Source organism: Hemicordylus capensis, chromosome 4 (genome assembly GCF_027244095.1).
Source record: "Hemicordylus capensis ecotype Gifberg chromosome 4, rHemCap1.1.pri, whole genome shotgun sequence".
NCBI classification, from domain to species: Eukaryota; Metazoa; Chordata; class Lepidosauria; order Squamata; family Cordylidae; genus Hemicordylus; species Hemicordylus capensis.
In genome coordinates this window covers 78,587,415-78,607,247 of record NC_069660.1, presented here as the reverse complement: position 1 = coordinate 78,607,247, position 19,833 = coordinate 78,587,415, and the positions used below count along the sequence as shown (strand labels likewise).

Genomic DNA, 19,833 nt, shown 5'->3' with positions numbered 1-19,833 from the left:
TTAACGTGAAGGCAGCTTCAGTCTGGATGCTGCCCAATGTTACAGTAAGAGTACCACTCCAAACAGTGGAAAAGGTATTTACATTGTTAGTGGGAAAAGTCGTGCCACTTCAAACTGAAGAACTTCCCTCTTTTTGCCTCTTAAGTATCTTCCCTCTCCAAGCCCTTTACTAAGAGTCATTCTCATACATCTTTAGTGAGACAGACCCACTCAACATCCCTGCATTACTTGAGGGAAAATGAAAGCACAGCATGGGTAAAAAATATTACTTGAGGTCATAAGTGCTGCAACACTCCTGTGAGTTGAGCACAGAGTGAGAGTTGATGTTTTTCTACACAGCTCCGAAGTTCTGAGCCACCACATCCTAGCAACTTACTTGGAGGAGTGTGAGCGGATGCTAAATTTGAGAGCTTGTTTTTACCTTTTCCTCCTCAGCTTAGTCTCCTTCTTCAACCGTTCTAAGTCCTGCTTAGCCCATTGGAGGACATCGGTAGCCTCTGCTTCCACAGAAGTTGCAGGGCTATTTGGAGTTGCCAACCCAGGCCCTGGAGATAGGCCCAGGGAATAGGGCAACCTTGAGGAAACCCGTGATAGACTGCGACGCAGTGACTCATTCATCGCTTCACTCTCCAGGAGTTTTGTCCTACAAAGAGGACAAAGACTGCAGTCACCTGATAGCATCATTATATAACAAACTCTTACTGCAGGGGTAGGCAACATGCAGCTCTCCAGATGTTGCTGAACTACAATTCCCATCACCCTCAGCCACAATTTATTACAGCTGGGAATGATGGGAGTTGTAGTTCATCAACATCTGGAGAGCCACAGGTTGCCTACACCAGTGTTACAGCACAGGCAGAGAAATTTTTCTTTGAGGTTGGTGATCACGTCAGGAGCTAATGGCATTACTCCAATTCTGCTTACTAGTGCTAACAAACGGTGCCAGCCAGCCAGATCATTGTACCAGGAAACCAGCTTCTCTGCTTATGTAATAATCACAGTTTATACCTCCGTGCTACTGTGGCCAGTAGCGTGGAGAAGATTCGGTTTCTAAAGCTGTCCTTGATCAGCACTGAAAGTGCTCAATCAGATCCCTGAGAGGGTCAAAAGTACTTTAAGAAGCTTCTTACAGGAGTGTTCCTCCTATGCTGCTCCCACAGACAGCAGGAAAGAGCACAGAAGGTTATGTTCTTAATTAGGCCACCTTTTGATGATAAGAGGCAGCTTATTTTCCAGTTACAAAAAGGCCTATTCATGAGCTCTCCCTTTGTTGCTTAGTTTTATAGAACATACCAAAAGGGAGAAGACATGCCCAAACTGCCTTAGGTTGAACACCTAATGCAATGTAAAGACTTGGTATCTGTGATAGTCAAACGGAACAGAAGCCACAGAGCAAGTAAGGTTATGTCTTCTAATGTGAATTTACTGGTATTCAAAACGCAACATGTCTAGGGAGAGTTTATGGTGGTTGCTGCTTCTGTTGTGTGTATTTGTGGCAGCTGTTGCTCTTACATGTTTGTGATACTATGTTAGCAATCACATTGTATGAGAGATTGTAGACTGCTTACTGCTTCCATAGGATGTAAGTTAAGGCAGATGCTTTAGTTTACTTTTTCACTGCTTGAGTGAATTTGTAAGCATCTTAACTCTTTGCTTAAATCATAGGGGTTTTTTAACCTAGAATAACACTCACAATTTAAATACTGCAGTGCACAAAATGCAGGAAGCCACAGGCAGAAAGGGAGTGGCAGAGAACCACTTGAATAGTCAGCTGTAAAACCTGTAATAAGAACCCAAAGGTCCCAAACTCCACAGATTTGTTCTCAAGCAGGTATGACTACCAGCAAAAAGGACCAAATAAAAAAGAGAGAGAGCACACTTGTACTTACCTAAGCTCCTCAATTTCCCGGATATAGTTCTGGATCAGGGCACCAATAGCCTCATTGCCATCACCTGGAGGAACAGCATAATGAAGCAAGACAAAATGTATAAATATATAAAGTCTGAGCATTAAACAGAGAAAAAGGCTAGACCATGATCAACAAGGGTCCAAGGATGACTCAAGATACCTCAGAGCACACCAAATACTGGACTGAATTTGCTAAGAGCAGCTAGTAGTGTCACAGACAAAAAAAAATCCTGGAAAAACCAACAAATGTGCACCACAGCAAAGAGAATTGCTTATAAAGGCACAGGATATGGTGTCTTCAAGGCAAGTGATTGGTTAGAAGCAGAAAGGAAGTGAACTCTTTTGAAATATTGAGATTTTCTTAATATATAATATTTGCAGCATTCTAAGCACCAATTGTGCAGTGCAAGACCATGCCCTTTCATAAAGTTAAACAGTTAACAATCATTGAGGTCTGTATATTCAGAAGCATTATTGCTATTTAAGACTTCTGTACTAGACCAAAGGTACTTCACTTTTTTCCATCTATGGATCCCCCAGATCCTCAAGTAGTATCCATGGATTCCCACTCCATTTATATAATACTTTTTCTTAAGGCTCCAGTAGAAATTAGATGATGGGGGGGGAATAGGTTCTCAGGATAGTTATTTTCAGGAGCTTTATTCTGGCTCCCCAGGAAGCAAATTAAATGCAGTGCAGCAAAGATTTGTCACAGACCACCTGGACAGGTTAAGAAACCCTGTGTTAGACTCTGGATAAAGAAAATGGATTAGAACTCCCACGAAGTTGCCTCTCAGTCTCACCTGCCTTGGCAAGAATCAGGTTGGCTTCTTGGCTCATCAAGTGGGTGACCCTGATGTTGATAGCATCAATAGCCTCTTGCATGGCCTTCACCCGCATACGCAAAGTGGTGTTCTCCTTCTGCAGCATGGCATTCTCATGGAACAGGTCACTGTAGCCTTCAGAGCCATCTTCTCCAATGACACGTTTACCCTTTGGAAAGAGAAAAGAGTGAAATAAAACACCAGTGAAAAGAGCTGGAGGTGACAGAAAACTAGCTGGATGGACGGCAGCTGTCCTGTGAACACCCCAACAGCCACACTATACTATTCCAGATAAGTCTTTCTTTTACTCGACATACTCGGTGATGACAGTATGGAGGGAATTCTCACCAGATTTGCAGATGAGACAGAACTGGGAGGGATACTTAAGATTAAGATTTACCTTTATACAATGGAAACTGGGCTGAAAATAGTAAAATGAAATTCAGCAGAAACAAATGCTTGGGATGGTGAATATAATTCCACATGGGATGGCAGAATATAGCATCATAAGAACAGCCCTGCTGAATCAGGTCCAAGGCCCATCCAGTCCAACATGCTGTTTCACACAGTAGCCCACCAGACAGTTCTGAGAAGCCCACAGGCAAGAGTTGAGGGCATGCCCTTTCTCTTGCTGTTGCTCTCCTGCAACTGTATTTAGAGGCATCTCACCTCTGAGGCTGGCCTATAGCCACCAGAGTAGTAGCCATTGATAGACCTGTCCTCCATGAATAAAGCCATCCAAGCTAGTGACCATCACCACATCCCATGGCAGAGAATTCCACAGATGAATTATGTGCTGTGTCAAAAAGTACTTCCTTTTGTTGGTCCTAAATTTCATGGGATGACCCAATTCTAGTGTTGTGAGAGAGGGAGAAAAAATTCTCCATCCACTTTCTCTACTCAATGCATAATTTTATACACCTCTATCATCTCCTTGTAGACACCTTTTTTCCAAACTAAAAACCCCCAGATACTGTAGCCTTTTCTCATAAAGAAGGTATTCCAGCCCCCCTGATCATCTTGGTTGCCCTCTTCTGCACCTTTTCCAGTTCTACAATGTCCTTCTTAAGATACGGTGACCAGAACTGTACGCACTACTCCAAATGTGGCAGCACCATTGATTTGTATAAGGGCATTATAATATTAGCATTTTTATTTCCAATCCCCTCCCGAATGAATATAGCATGGAATTTGCCTTTTTGACAGCTGCCACACACTTAGTCAACACTTTCAATGAGCTGTCCACCATGACCCCAAGATTTCTCTTCTGGTCAATCATTGACAGTTGAGGCCCCATCAGTGTATATGTGAAGTTGGGGGGGGGGGTTTGTCTCAATATGCATCACTTTACACTGCCTTATTGTCTCCTTACATTTATTTTGCCAGAGTTTATGTTCCTTTCTGTTCTCCCTAGGCACAACTGAAACTGCCATGTCAAAAACAAACCCCTAGCCAGCCAGAAATCAAATCCTAGAAAAGACTAGCACAAACAATGTTACCTTGTCCTTCCCCTCTTGTTTTCTTGTTGATTTGTTCATTTGCTCCACCTCTCTACCTCTCCTCTCTGGTCTGAGCCTTATCTTCTCAAGAGCTGCTTCCAAACTCTGGCTTATATCTGGCTTAGCAGTAGCAAATGTGAACAGCTCTTGGAAGTGCAGCTCCTCACAAGCTGAATTTGAGTTAAGCAGGTGATAGAGTTGCAAAAAAGACTAATGTGATTTTAAGATGCATGAATGAAACTATAGTTTCCAAGTCACAAGAAATAATAGTTGCACTATTCCGCACTGGAGAATATCCAGTTCTAGACAGCATACTTTAAGAAGGATGAAGACAAGGATTCAGAGGATGGCAGGGAAGATGATCAGTGGTCTGATAAACAAGCCCTATGAAGAAAGGTTGAAGGAACTGAATATATTTACTCTGAAGAAAAGAAGATTGAGGGGGTAGTACTTAGACTTTCCATTCTAAGTACTGGAAAGGGTGTCTCACAGAAGAAAACAAGTATTTGTTTTCTGCTGCCCCAGAGGGCATGACTAGATTTAATAGGCTCAAGTTACAGGAGGATTGATTACAGTTGAATATTATTATTATTTATTTACACAGTCAGACAGGTGTTATTGACTGGTTTGTTTTATCCAGACATCGAGTCTTTCCCAAGGACCTGGGATGGCTGAATTTTATTGTCAATGTTGTTGCTGTTATAGATATTGTCGCAGAATATAGGCTGTTCCCAGTAAAGTTACTTTTTGTAATTGGCTGATGGTGATTTCTGTGGCCCCTATGGTGTTGAGGTACTCTTCAAGGTCTTTTGGAACTGCACCCAGGGCGCCAATGACCACTGGGATTATTTTGGTCTTTTTCTGCCACAGCCTTTCAATTTCAATTTGGAGATCTTTGTATTTGGTGATTTTTTCTATTTCTTTTTCTTCTATTCTGCTATCCCCTGGTATTGCTATGTCGATTATTTTCACTTGTTTTTCTTTCTTTTCAACTACAGTTATATCTGGTGTGTTGTGTGGCAGATGTTTGTCTGTTTGTCTCATCGGAAGTCCCATAATATTGTTACATCTTCATTTTCTACAACTTTTTCAATGTTATTGTCCCACCAATGTTTGGCTACAGGTAGCTTGTATTTTTTGCAGATGTTCCAGTGTATCATCCCTGCTACCTTGTCATACCTTCGTTTGTAGTCAGTCTGTGCAATCTTTTTACAACAGCTGATTACCGTATTTTTCGGACCATAAGACGCACTGGACCATAAGACGCACCCAGTCTTATGGTCCGAATGCTGTCCCCCGCCACACCCCCACCTGATTAGGGGCCAAATCGGCCCAAGCTAACTGCCGCCGCGGCCGCCCCCGCCGCCGACTGCCCCTCCCGCCCGGATTAGGGGCCAAATCGGCCCAAGCTACGGTAACTGCCACCGCGGCTGCCCCCGCCGCCGACCGGGAGTTCCCAGGCGTCCTTTGCGGCCAAAGCGCCAGGTCGGGCTGAGGCTTTGGAGAGAGAGGAGCTCTGCGAGCTCCTCTCTCCTTCTCCAGTTACCGGTATGGGTCCCTGATCGGGCTTAGAAGGTTAGGACTGGGCAGCTGGGAGGGCGGCGGTGGCAGTTACTGTAGCTTGGGCCGATTCGGCCCCTAATCTGGGTGGGCGGGTGGGCGGCGGCGGGGCGGCCGCGGCGGCAGTTAGCTTGGGCCGATTTGGCCCCTAATCAGGTGGGTGGGGCAGGGGACAGCATTCGGACCATAAGACGCACCCTCATTCCCCCCCCACTTTTTTTTGGGGGGGAGTGCATCTTATGGTCCGAAAAATACGGTAGGTGGTCCACTGTTTCATCTGCTTCTTTACAAAGGCGGCACTTGCTGTTTGTTGTTGACTTTTCAACTTTTACTCTTATTGCATTTGTTCTTAGTGCCTGTTCTTGCGCAGCCAGTATTAAATCCTCTGTTTCTTTCTTCAAGTTGCCATTCTTAAGCCATTGCCAGGTCTTGGTGATGTCTGATTTTCCACTTATATTGTGCAAATATTGACCATGCAGTGGCTTCTTTTTCCATTTTTCTGCTCAGTTCTTGACTTGTTCTTTCTTGTAGGCCTGCTTGGTTTCATTGGTGTTGAATAGTTTCTCGTTATTGACCATCTGAAGTGCATCTTCTTCACTGTCCTTTACATATTCTTCAAGGCCTCTTTCCTCCTCCTCTACTGTTTGATGGACTTGCAGCATTCCTCTTCCACCTGAGCTGCGAGGGAGGTATAGCCTATCGACATCACTGTGGGGGTGCAGAGCATGATTGATGGTCATGATTTTCCTGGTCTTACGATCCAGAGTCTCTAGCTCTGCCTGGGTCCAGTCTATTATTCCTGCAGTGTATCTGATAACAGGTATAGCCCAGGTGTTTATGGCTTGTATGGTGTTCCCGCCATTGAGTTTGGACTTGAGGATTTTTCTAACTCTCCTGATGTATTCACTTCCAATTTTTCTTTTCACTTCAGTGTGTGCAATGTTATCAGCCTAGAGAATGCTCAAGTATTTGTAACTAGTATTTTTTAGCCCGTTAAAATAACAGGCGCTAGTACCTTTTTTTTTTTTGGTGTCCTTTATTCCTTCTCCCTCTCTTTCTTTTTTCTTCTCTCCCTCATCCTCTCTTTCCTTTCCTTCATTTCCTCTCTCTCCTTCTTCCTCTCTCTCCTTTCTTTCCTTTCTTCCACCTCTTCTCACTTCCATCTTTCTGTTTTTTTCTCTTTTCCTCTTTTCTTTCTTTAATGGGCGCGCTCTTTGGGGCTGGCGGCTCCTCCCTCCCTTCTGTCCTTTTTTTGTTCTTCTCCCTCACTCCTTCTTTCATCTTCCTTCTTTCTTTACTTCTCTCTTTCCTAATTTCCCTCCCTCTCTCCTTGTTTCTTTTGTCCTTTTCCTTCCCTTCTCTCTCTTTTCTCTCCTTCATTCTTTCTTTCTTTTCATCTTTCTATTGTCCTGTCTCCCTCCCTCACTACTTCTTTTATGTCTGTCTGTCTGTCTGTCTGTCTCTCTCTCTCTCTGTCTTTGCCTTCCTTCTTCAGTCCCTGGCCCATTTTAGTTAGTACCTTCCCGGTACCTGCCTCTCTTTCTTTTGCTTTTTGTCGCACCTAACCGGCTCCCGGTGGCAGATGGACAGTGGGAGAGGTGAGGGTGCGGGGCAGAGGCGGAGCCCCTTCCAGTAGCTGCGGGAGGAGCTCCCCCAAGCGTGCCAGGCTGTCACGTAGAGACTCACCTCCAGACTCTCAAGTGAAAGCCCACCGGAGGAAATCAACCCGCTGCTGCTGCTGCTGCTGCTTGACATTTATCATCTGGCCTTGTATTGCTGGGGCCCGCCCCTCCCTCTCTGCCGCCCCCGCTGGGAGGGCGCGCGGGGCCCGCCACCATCTGGTAACCCCCACGAAGGGCCCTTCGGCGTGGCCGGGGCGCGCAGGCCGGCCTCTCCTCGTGCATGTCAGTCTGCTGGAAGCGCCCGCCTGCCTCTGTCTCCTCGCCACGGATGCTGGGCCGAGCGCCACACGTTACGCGGCGGGCCGCCCGCCATCAGTGCGTCTTCCTGGGCAAGGTCAGCGGCGCTACTCCGACCCCGGCTCCTCTGGCGAGGCCTTCCCTAGGGAGGCACGTGCCTGTCGCCGTATTCACGGGGGGGGGAGGCGCGCACCTAGAGGCGCGCGAGGTGGCCCCGGGGGAGGCGGGGCTTCCAGAGTGCCTCGTAAGATACAGGGCAGGACGCGCGTCCCCCACTCCCCACGCTCCGCGCCCGAAAAGTGAGGCTGCTCGGGATCATCACCACCTCTATCGCGCGAGAGGGGGAAAGGTCCGGACAGCCCCAAGACAGCTTTAGAGAAGCTGAGCACCTCAGCCAGCCACCCGCTCGTCGCTGCCGGGAGCGGGACACCCGGTGTCCCCGCTCTATTCTCCCTGCCGCTTCAGTTTTTAATTTCCGCCATCGCCGTCTCTGCTCTCCCGGTCCCGCCACTTCTCTTTTCTCCCTGCCGGTTTTGTTTGTTTGTTTGTTTGTTTGTTTGTTTTGGTTCCCCGCTGCCGCCTCAGCCCTCCCGGTTCCCCCGCTGCTGCTTCTATCCTCCCGGTCCCCCTGCCGCTGATCAACATGGCCGCCCGTGTCTGGACAGCCGTATCTTTCACGGACGTTCTGGGCATGCGCTCTGCACTCATGCGCTCTGCGCATGCTCAGAATGGCCGAGAAAGACACGGGCCGAGAAATGACACGGGCGCACACCCTGGCTCTTTATTATAGAGGATGTTCTTTCTCTTCCAGGTTCTTGATGTTGCTCCCATTGGGCAGTTCTATTCCTTCTGTTTTTCTTATTTTTCCTCTGTTCATTATTAATGCAGCACACTTGCCTAGTCCAAACTCCATTGCTATATCGCTACTGAATATACGGACAGTGTTTAGCAGTGATTCGATTTCTGACTGGGACTTTCCATACAACTTCAGATTGTCCATGTACAGCAGATGGTTGATTTTACTGGAGGTTTTAGATGTTTGGTATCCGAGGCTTGTTTTGTTTAGTATTTGTGAAAGTGGGGTCATGGTGATTACAAACAATAGAGGGGATAGTGAGTCCCCTTGGAGAATGCCTCTTCTAATGCTAACCTGTCCAAGTGCCTCGCCATTGATTGTTAACTGTGTACTCCACATGCTCATTGCTTTTTTAAATAAATATCTGAATGTTTTTGCTGACACCAGTTGTTTCTAAACATTTTAGTATCCATGTGTGAGGCAATGAATTGAAGGCTTTCTTGTAGTCAATCCATGCAACACTTAGATTGTTTTTTCTTCTCTTGCAATTTTCTAAAATCATTTTGTCAATCAGCTGGTCTTTTGTGCCTCTGGTGTTTGGGCAATTTCCTTTCTGTACAACTGGAAGCTGTTTATTAGTTAATAAGTGTTGCATGACTTCATCTGCTATTATTCCAGTTAATAATTTGAACATGGTTGGCAGGCAGGTTATCGGTCTATAATTACTTCGAACTGCACCTTTTGCTGGGTCTTTGATTATGAGATGAGTTTTCCCAGTTGTTAGCCATTGTTCAATATCACCTCCTTGCAAAATGTGATTGAACTGTTTTGATAGTTGTTTATGAAGGCTTGTTAGGTGTTTAAGCCAAAAGCCATGCAGTTCATTGTCGCCTGGAGCAGTCCAATTTTTAATTTTCTTTGCTCTTTCACTTATTAATTCTGGTGTTATTATTAGATCTTGCATTTGTTGGTTACATTTTTTGACCTCTTTCATCCAGCCTGCTCTCTTATTATAATCTATTGGATTGTCCCATAATTTCCCCCAGAATTGCACTGTTTCTTCTTTATTTGGTGTTTCTATGTTTCTTGCAGTTTCTCCTTCTATGCTTTGGTAAAAATGTCTCTGATTCAACTGGAATTGGAGATTCTGCCTGTGTTGTGTAATTCTGGCTTCGTATCTGCTAATCCTCTTTGATACTGCTGTTATTTGCTGCTTTATTATTTCCAGGACTACTACTACTACTTCTTCTACTTCTTATTTTTCTTATTCTTATTATTACATTTATATCCCGCTCTTCCTCCAAGGAGCCCAGAGCGAAGTACTACATACTTGAGTTTCTCTTTCACAACAACCCTGTGAAGTAGGTTAGGCTGAGAGAGAAGTGACTGGCCCAGAGTCACCCAGCTAGTTTCATGGCTGAATGGAGATTTGAACTCGGGTCTCCCCGGTCCTAGTCCAGCACTCTAACCACTACACCATGCTGGTGAAACCTGTTAATGGTTTCATTAGCTCAACAATGGAACCAGTTACCTCAGATGGTGGTGGGCTCTCCTGCACTGGAAGTCTTCAGGCAGAGGCTGGACAGCCATCTGTTGGGGTCTCCTCATTTGCTACAATAACAAGAGGTTGGACTAAATAGCCTACAAGACCCCCGCCAACTCTATCTCTAGATCAGGGCTGCTCAACTTTGGCCCTCCAACTGTTTTTGGACTACAACTCCCTTAATCCCCAGCCACAATGGCCAATAGTCAGGGATTATGGGAGTTGTAGGCCAATTGCGATCAATTGGTAGATCTTTGAGTGATTTGCAGCAGACTGGAAAGGGTTCCAATTCTCTATTCTTTAACAATAGCAAATAAAAGGATTCTCTGCCATGGCTGGCCTTGTGCTAATTGCTTATCTCTCAGGTGCAGAGTTTCCAATATATGAGAATTAATTGGCTGCCTTTCATCAGATCTTTATGCAGTTCTGCTGGCCAATTTCAGAGTTTTTAATTAGAATCCTGATCTGCAGTAACTCAATACATAGATTTATGCTTGTATAGGTAGACCATTCAACATAGGCTTCTGGGTGCATTAGTAATTGGTTCTGCTTCCTGAGCCATTATTTTACATCTGCCTCCAGTTAGGAGACCTTGGATTATCGTAAAAACAAGACAGACCTCACAAGTCTGAGTTCTGCCCATTCGTTTCAAAACACTTTATTCTGCATATTCATTCTGAGGTTATACAACACTCTTCATACACTTTAGAACCAGCTCTAAGAGCACTAGACAAGAGGAGAGATGTTTATCTCTATCTTTGATGACGTCCCCAGAACAGAGTGTAGCTTGCAAAATACAATACAATAAAAGTGTTTAAATATTTTTACAATACAAAATACAATACAATAAAAAAGAGATGAAAGTTTGGGTGGTATATAAATGTGATGAATGAATGAATGAATGAATGAATAAATTAAAAATATAACACTAAAATTGAAGGCAGCGGGGAGGAATACCACCACCGCTAAAAACATCGTAAGCAGGAGCCGGAGCCAGTACTAGAACAAGGTCACAGCAGCCTATAACTCGGAGGTCTGGCAAAATAAAACAATTTTTTATTTTGTAAAAATCTGTCATCCTAAAGGGCCAACAGAACAGATCTCCCCTGGGAGAAAGACCCATAACTGATGTTACAGGACAACGTTGATATAATTTACGCTCTCACCCTTTATAGCCAGCAATTCAGTGCAAGTGCAGCATGTTTCAGCCAATGGCCCAGATCAGATGGAACCATGGTTCAATTATGATTCTGTGTGATGCCCACTAGTCCTGGGCATACACTCACTCTCTTCCCCATCACCCAACTTAGAACAAGCCAAGATTTGCTACAATGTCCAAAGGTTGTGAATCGTAGCTCATTCTAAACAAGCTTCAGATCCTGGTTTGTTTGCAAACTACATTTGGAACACGTCAGGATTCATTGAGTTCACACAGCATGGCAAGTCCTGGCTTGTTTTAAGCCAGGATCAGAAGTAGAATCTTCTTCCCTGCACATGTGCCCAAGGCTAGGGCATTTTGTAGGGAACCAGGGTTAAACCATGGTTCAGTGTAATATCTGAACTGAGCCAAGAGAAGAATAAAAAAGCAACACTTACCAGAATTTATCTGCATGAACTAAGCTGCAGGAACAGCTTAGAAGCAGCCTTTGGCTTTAGCCTCACCTGCCATTTTCTTTCCTCTCTGCCCCTTACAACTTGGTAAGTTTGTAAAGTGATGGAAATGGACCCAAGTTAGGAGCATACTTAAAAAACCTGGAGAGTGCAGGGCTCCACTCGGATTGTAACAGTTAGAAGATTACCAGTACTCCCCCACTTTCTAAATTCTTCTCTATTCCCAGCTGAAACATACTCTGAAATGATCTTCCTGTCCAGCAGCCCATTTCCCAAACAGGCAACAAAGCTTCAGATCTGAGTCTGGGTCATGTTACACATTACAGGAGAACCCCAGTGAGGGTTCCATGCACAACTGCGGATAATGGAACCTCACCTCACACAACGAGGCATTGAGTCAATGGGACTCATGAGGTTAGGTTCCTGGAGCGGGGTGGTCAAAATACAGGAGGACCTCCGTATCCGTGGTTCCATTACTCATGGTTTTGCATATCCACGGTTTAAAAATAGAGGATGAGCCTCGTTAACCGCGGTTAAGGGGTTTGTGTATCTGTGGGTTTGGTGGAAAGGGAGAGGGGAGAAAGAAGAAAAGGAGTGCTGGCCTTTCCCCCCGCCCCCACCAATGCAACATCCAGAGTACGTCTCTCCCAACACAAGGGGGCTTCTCCTCAGCACTGGCCTTTCTCCCTGCCAGGGTCTGTAAACATGACATCTTCTGTAGAGTGGGGGGCCGCCGGAGGGCCTCTTGCTGCTGCTTGCACTCCTCACTTCTCTCCCCGCACTGATGCCCACTCCTCAAGAGCTGGCCTCTCTCCCTGCAGCAGGGTTCAGCATGAACATGACATCTCCGCAGACTGGGGGACTGTCGGAGGCAGGGCAGGGCCAGATTGAGGAAGGTCTTCTCAGAGAACTGGCCATCAACACTCACTGGCCATGGCTTCCTTATATATCCCACCCTGTCTCCGTCGGCCCCCCAGTCTGTGGGGATGTCACATTCTTGCTGACCACTGCTGTTGGAAGAGAGGCCAGCACTCAAGGAGCACGCAGGTAGGTTGGCGGCGGCGTAGGGAGAGGCCAGCGCTCAAGGAGTGCATGAGAGGCAGCAGTGGCTGGCGATCGGCCCTCCGGCGGCCCCCGCTCTTCAGGGGCTGTAGAGTTTGCGTGCCCTGACAGTAAGAAAGGCCAGTGCTGAGGAGAAACCTCCGCTGTAGGGAGAGTGCCAAGCGCTGGATGTCGCATTCGAAGGGATGAAAGGCCAGCACCCCTTTTCTTCTCCTGCCCCGCTTTTGGCACTTTGAAACTTAACCCACAGATTTTCATTTACTTAGTGTCCTGTTATCCAGGGTGAACCCCATAGGATAATGAGGTTCCCATGGGGGTTTGGGGGGAAAGGTTAAAAAACATTAAAGTTAAAAATCACTCGCTTGCCCATTTCTTTTGTGAGTTGGGTGGTAGGTAGCACCCATCATGGCCTACTACACAACCCACTTTGGTATCCCTAGGGGCTACCCATGGGTAACAATGGGGTGTTTCAAGTTTCCCCATTGTTCCTTATAGCCAGAAAGAAACATTGGACTTACCGTAAAGGGTTCTTTCTCCTCTGAAGTAGGAGGTCACAGCTCACAAAGGGTTAACTTCCACTCCTAGCTCCATATAGACAGGAAATCTCAGGTGTTTTTTTAGGTAGCTGAAGTCAGTCCCCCTACTCCCAGCATGCTCAGGTGCGATTCCCTAGTTCCGACTGTCGTGATTCATGATTCGGCTGCATACCCCCACAGAATTGTGGGAACCAGAAGATAGCATGCAAAGGGTGTAGGATAGAGGACGGGGGACCTGAGATATTAGACAAATTAGTAACTGAGATTGTTCCTAGGTTAGTATTGGAACAATTAGTCCCGAAGATTAGCGCAGAGAGGCATGGCCTGGCACTACGCTAGTCTGAGATTCACAGGTGGGACGCGTGACCTCCTACTTCAGAGGAGAAAGAACCCTTCATGGTAAGTTCAGTGTTTCTTTCTCCCTCAAAGTAGGTGGTCACAGCTCACAAAGGGACCTACCAGAGCAGTAATGGATTCCTGGGGCGGGGGGAAGTGGATCAGTTCTGTACCACCTGCTGCAGCACCATCCTCCCGAAGGCTGCATGCTCCGAGACCAGTGAGTCGATTTTATAGTGCTTGAGGAAGGGAGGCGCGGAGGATCACGTGGCCGCGCGGCAAAGTTTGCCTAGCGGCGCCTGTGCTGTGAAGGCCGCGAAGGCGGCTTCCCTGCATTTAGAGTGGGCTGTGATCCCCTGTGGCACTAGGAGTGACAGGGCTTGGTAGGCTGTGGTGATGCATGCCCTCAGCCAACGAGCCAAGGTTTACTTTTGGAACAAAGGTGGGTTCCATCTTAAGGACCACCACGTCTGGCTGGAAGACGCAGAGCTCCTTTCGAACGGAGAGCGCCCCCAACTCCAACACCCTGCGTGCCGAAGTGATCGCTACTAGAAAAAGGACTTTGTAAGATAGATACTTCAGTGGAATGGACTAAATTGGTTCAAAGGGAGCCCATGTGAGGGCATTCAAGACTTTATTGAGGTTCCATGAAGGAAAATGATGAATGGTGGAGGAGCGATGTTGGTAGCTCCTCACAAGAAATGAGAGAGGTGGGGGTGGAGTGAAGTGCTCCCCGCCCTCCTCAGCTTCAAGACCGAAGCTAAGGCAGAGGCCTGTTGTTTCAGAGTATTGGGTCTCAAACCCTGGTCCAGACCCGCCTGTAGGAAGGCCAGTACCTGGGGAACCTTGGCCGAACATGGTTCAACCATTTTACACCTTGCCCATCTGAGGAAGGCAGCCCAAGTCATCTGGTAAATCCTACTGGTGCTTTGGCATCTAGCAGCCAGGATCGTGTCCTGCACTGTCCTGGAGTAGCCCTCTTTTGCTAACTACGCACACTCAAACTCCAAGTGTGTAGCTGGAGCCACGCTGGGTCTGGGTGGAGCAGCGGCCCTTGTGTCAGAAGGTCTAGCCATTGCGGTAGAGGCATTGGAGCCATGCCAGAGAGGAGAACCAGGTCGGCGAACCAAGGACACCTTGGCCAGAACAGGGGAACTACAATGACCTGTGCCCTTCGCTGTCGGAGTCTTGTCACCACCTGTGGAATGAGTCCTATCGGGGGGAAAGCGTACAGGAGGCCTTGCGGCCAAGGAGTGCTGAGAGCATCCGTGCCCACCACGAGGTAGTGGTGGAACCTCATGAAGAAGCGGGGAAACTTGTTGTTTGTCGGGGACGCAAACAGGTCCACCTGGGGTGCACCCAGACAGCGCTGTTTCTGATTGAACACCTCGGAATGGAGAGCCAGCTCTGACTGGTCTACTGTCTGGCGACTGAGCCAGTCTGCCTGGACATTGGAAATGCCGCTCAGGTGTTCTGCCCAGATCGATGCCAGGTGGCCTTCTGCTCACTGAAAGAGAGCATTGGTCTCCTCCATCAGGGATCTGGATTTGGTCCCGCCTTGTTGATTCACATAGGCCTTGGCTGTCATATTGTTGGTTCTCACTAACACATGCCTCTCCTGAAGAAGGGCTGAGAAGCAGGCTAGAGTCAGCCTGATGGCTTAGTTCCAGCCAATTGATGCTGTGTAGGGCCTCCTCCAGGGACCAGAGGCCCGGTGTCATCTGCTCCCCGCAATGTGTTCCCCAACTAGACAGGCTGGTGTCTGTCATGACAATGACCCTGTCGGGTTCCCTTAGGGGGTTCCCTTTTGCCAGCGCTGGGGAGAGCCACCAGTGAAAGGACTCCCACACTTGTGGCGGAAGGAGAACTTGCTGCCTGATGTGGTTTGTGATTTTGTTCTGGAACGGTAGCAGTGCCCACTGTAACTGATGCATATGCCACCTCGCCCACAGAAGATATTCTATGCATGCAATCACAGACCCCAGAACCTGTGCTAGTGTCATGACCTCTACACGTGTACGGTGTAGGTGGTAGGATCTGGCTGCGGATTCTTTCCCTCCTGTCCTGGGAGAGGGAAATGGTCACAGCTCTGGTGTCGAACCAGGCCTCAAAGTGCAGTAATGCACAGGATGGCCAGAGCTGGCTCTTGGCCTCGTTCACCAGAAAACTGTGTGACTGAAGCAGCTGGAGGACCCTCAGGATATCCACCTCTGCCTGCTGTAGGGACTGCATTTGAATTAAAATATCATCAAGATAAGCATGGACCCAGAGTCCCTCCAACTTCATGTGGCCCACCAGGGCAGCCAGCACCTTGATGAAGACTCGCGTAGCTGAAGAGAGTCCGAAGAGTAGGACCTTGTATTGGAAATGTTTCTGGCTGTAGAAAAACCTGAGGAACCTCCTGTGTGCATGGAAAGTGGGTATATGGAGATACGCCTCCTTTAGGTCTATTGATGCAAGGGAGTCACCCGGAGCGACTGCCTCCCTGATAGAGTGGAGAGACTCCATGCGGAATTGTCGCTTCCGAATGAAGTGGTTTAAAGGCTTGAGGTTCAGGACCGTGCACCATGACCAGTCTCTCTTGGGTACCAAGAACAAAAGTTTCAGAATGGGACTCGGGTTCTGAGTAGCCTCCTCTTTGGAGAGTTCCCCATCTTCCCTATCGGATGCATCTGCATCACTGTGCTCCCTAGGGTTAGCTCCAGACTCTAGAGCGCCCCCCGTCAACAGTGTTGCCCGCCAGCCTAACAATGGCTGGTGCGGAGAGTGCTGCCTCCCTTCTGCCGCTGGCGTGGGCATGGCTGGTTCCCTGTATGTCGGTGTCAGCGTCGACCAACGAGGAGCAGCACCTCACCGCTGTGTGTCTGCTGAGGGCTGCCCTTTCAGGGTTGCTATCAGAGGAGTATGAGGAGGATCTGGATCTTGTGGGGCCAGCAGTGATCTGGGGTGAGGGACCCTGAATGAACCCCGCAACCTTCCTCATCTCCCAGGCCACCATCTCTTTGACCGAATGCGAGAGGCCTCTGGCACTCACCCTCAACTCTCTGAACATCATGTTTTGCACCTGTAGGGATATATCCTGCTGGAATTCTGAGTCTCCCAAGGGTTGCTGCCCGCCTGACAAGGTCATCTGAGGGAGCTCTGCTCTGAGTGCCAAAAATGAGGGAGGCTCGGCTGTTGTGCACTCGGGACAGGGCCTTCTCTGTTGCTGCCTCCAGACTTTGGAATGCTCTCTCAGTGGCCATTTACTCCTCTGACTCCATCATAGTTTTTAGAAAGCTTGTTAAATCTTGGCTTTTTATCCAGGCCTTTACATGATTGATTTATTGCTGCTTCTATGTGTTTTACTCACGTAGAGTTTTTATGTTTGTATTTTATAGATTTTAAATTAGATTGGTTTTGTATTTTTAGCTTAATATTTTTATTGTCATTTTTATTGTATGTTTTTTAACTTTTGTAAAGCGCCTTGGGATTGTTTTTAATGAAAGGCGGTATATAAATGTAACAATCAATCAATCAATCAATCAATCAATCAATCAATAAATGTGAAATCTCTAAGTGCATCACTCACCTGGTTGCGGGTGAGGCGCCTCCTGTTGATGACCCTGACTGGTCATCTCTGAGGCCTGCATGGTAGCTGGGTCCTCGTCCCTAGTCCCAAGGGGACTCCGTTGCTGTCACAGTCTGGCTTGGCACAAAGCTGCCCTCTGCTGGGGCTCCTCGTGGTGTCCACTATGCGCCTGGGCACATGAGTTGTGGGTGAGAGGCCCAGGGGCTTCACCAAAATGCCTGTTCCCCCTGTTTGGGGAGGGGTTTGCCAGCCCCTGCATGAGGCCACTTGGGTCCTCCTACGATGGGTATGACAAACCCAGATTGAGGCCACTTGGGTCCTCCGGCGCAGTGGTAGCCAGCCCTTGGTTGAGGCCACAAGGTTCCTCCAGCATTGGTGCCATGGTTGAGTTTGCCTTAGCTGGTGCTGCCTCCATTTGCCCTGCTGAACCGCTCGCTTGTGCCGATATCAAGTCGACCGTGGCTTGCAGAGACTGCAGTGGTGGAGTGCGGCCCAACTCTGAGAAGGGACCACGACTGCCAGTGATGTAAGCGGCGCTGCCGCATCCCTGCTCTCTACCGCCCTGCAGCTGACCGGCGGGAAGGCGAGAGCGTTCCCGCCTTCACGTCCTGGAGTCGCGGCACAGCTGGAAAGGGACGGCGTGGCTCCACCTACCCCCGCTGCACAGCTAAGCCGCGGGGAAGTGAGGAGAGAGCCTCAGTAACTGGGCCAATGAGTGCATCCCCGTCCCTGGCTGGTGCGGCGACGATAGCCTGTGAGGCTGCCAGTCTGATTGTGGCAGCCTTGGTGGAGGCGGAGAGCTCAGAGGTGTCTGAAATGGCCCCACATGGCCGGGAAAAGCCCGGCAGAATTTCACAAGGGCAGGGGGGCCCGGGGAGGGAAACAGTTGAAACCTCTCCCTCTGTATGGCCAAGCACGGGCGCGCTCAGGGAGGCAAGGGGGAGAAGGGCCCCACTCCCCCCAGCCACGTGTAACTCCCAGTCTCCTGACTGCTGCAGTGAATCACTACAAGCAGCCTGAATTAAAATCCTTTCGCTCTGTCACAGAGCAGGCAGGGCCCCTTGACTCTCCACACACACACACACACACACACACACACACACACACACACACACCGCCCTTAGGGGACTTCTTTTCTTTGAGGGGCTTCTTTTTCCTCTCCTGGCCACATGGGTCAGGAGAAACATGGCGGCGCCGTTTAGCGGCTTTCTTCTTCACCACCCTACTTTGCTCTCCTCTGCCCATGTGCTCTCTAATAGGGAACCCAGTAGGGTGTCCCCAGCTTGTGAAAGGTCCATGCCAAGAAGTAAGGGAGAGAAGCTCACGAGTAGAGAAAGATGGAAGGAGATTAGAATTTTGGGGCAGGAGCCTGCCCAGGTGCACATCTATCCAGGAGCGAAGACAAGAAGGAACTGAGGAATTGCACCTGAGAATGCTGGTAATAGGGGGATGGACTTCAGCTACATAAAAAACTCCTGAGATTTCCTGTCTATATGGAGCAAGGAGTGGAAGTTAACCCTTTGTGAGCCATGATCTCCTACTTCGAGGGAGAAGAAGCTGCACTCACAGAATGCACACACGAGTTTTGCATTGCCATTTGCAAGGCATTTTGCAACCCTGCCTTGAAAAGCACTGCAGATTAGAATCACACAGTAAAAGGAAATCTGTCCCCCCCAACACAGATTTCAAACACAGTCCAAAAATGGCCAAAAAAGCATCACTGATCCAGAATCCACTTCCAGTCACAGTAATATCATTGGCACAAGTTGCTTTCTCACACACAATCATGGCTCCTTACTTCCTAGCATTACAACAGCTGCCACAGCAGCACCCTTACTTAGCAGCAGGCATAGCCAGAAGCTCAGCAAGAGCAACTTCAGCCACATTTTGACTGAGAACACCTTGCAATGCAGATTGCAGAGCAGACTACATCAATGAGAGAAGCACAAGTTAGTCTCAAGGCCAGACATGGAGCTCATCACAGCAATCACCAAGAAATATCTCTCTCTCTCTCTCTCGATCTCTCTCTCTCACACACACACACACACACACACACACACACACACACACACACACACGCCACTGTCCATATCTTGCCACAACACTATCTCACAAACAAAACAAACCACAATTCAAGGAAGGCAGGAACCTAAATTCTGCCTTTGTCAATCTGAGACCCAGCAAAACTAGATAGCAGCAATAGCACAGCATATTATATTCAGTGCTGAGAAAAGAGAACCACAAAATCAACCCTTCCTTCCTCCTCTACTGACGTATTCTCTTCAAAAGACGCACATTACAAGGGTTCTCTCTGCCTCCCAATCCCTTTGAATACATTTTGAAATGCCCTCATTTTTTGTTGCCACTCCCTCTCCCCAGCCAAGGGGGGCATAGTTGCCCAATGACAGCACTTGATTTTAATTTTATTTTTTTAACAACAAGCAAGGAGATTGCAAGCCAATCAGAAGCCAGTACCAGAAAACCAATCAGCAAGGGGAAAACAGGCCTTCAAAATGGTGCTCGAAACATCAAAATGTTTCAATTTAAATGGGGTTGTTTTATTCCAAGCTTGAATTTATTCTTTATTTAGAAGGCATTTTGTTTCAAGCTCAAAACACTCAAAATGGCCCATTTTGAGTTGAAATGCTCTGCACATTCCTAGAATCA

General features: G+C 47.9%; 1 protein-coding gene and 1 long non-coding RNA gene across 8 annotated transcripts in view; one reads left to right on the top strand and one right to left on the bottom strand.

Moving 5' to 3' along the window:
• The window catches only part of KIF21B (kinesin family member 21B), a 110,062-nt gene that overhangs the window by 49,693 nt on the left and 40,536 nt on the right, over positions 1-19,833 (bottom strand). For all 7 annotated transcript variants that reach the window (XM_053244835.1, XM_053244837.1, XM_053244838.1 and 4 more), the window contains exons 9-11: positions 2,713-2,902; positions 1,890-1,953; positions 422-643 (exon numbers count right to left, since the gene is read on the bottom strand). In XM_053244835.1, the coding sequence (XP_053100810.1) occupies positions 422-643; positions 1,890-1,953; positions 2,713-2,902 (476 nt within the window). The remainder of the gene's footprint in view (positions 1-421; positions 644-1,889; positions 1,954-2,712; positions 2,903-19,833) is intronic.
• The window catches only part of LOC128322822 (uncharacterized), a 53,136-nt gene that overhangs the window by 13,920 nt on the left and 19,383 nt on the right, over positions 1-19,833 (top strand). The gene's annotated exons all lie outside the window — the stretch shown is intronic.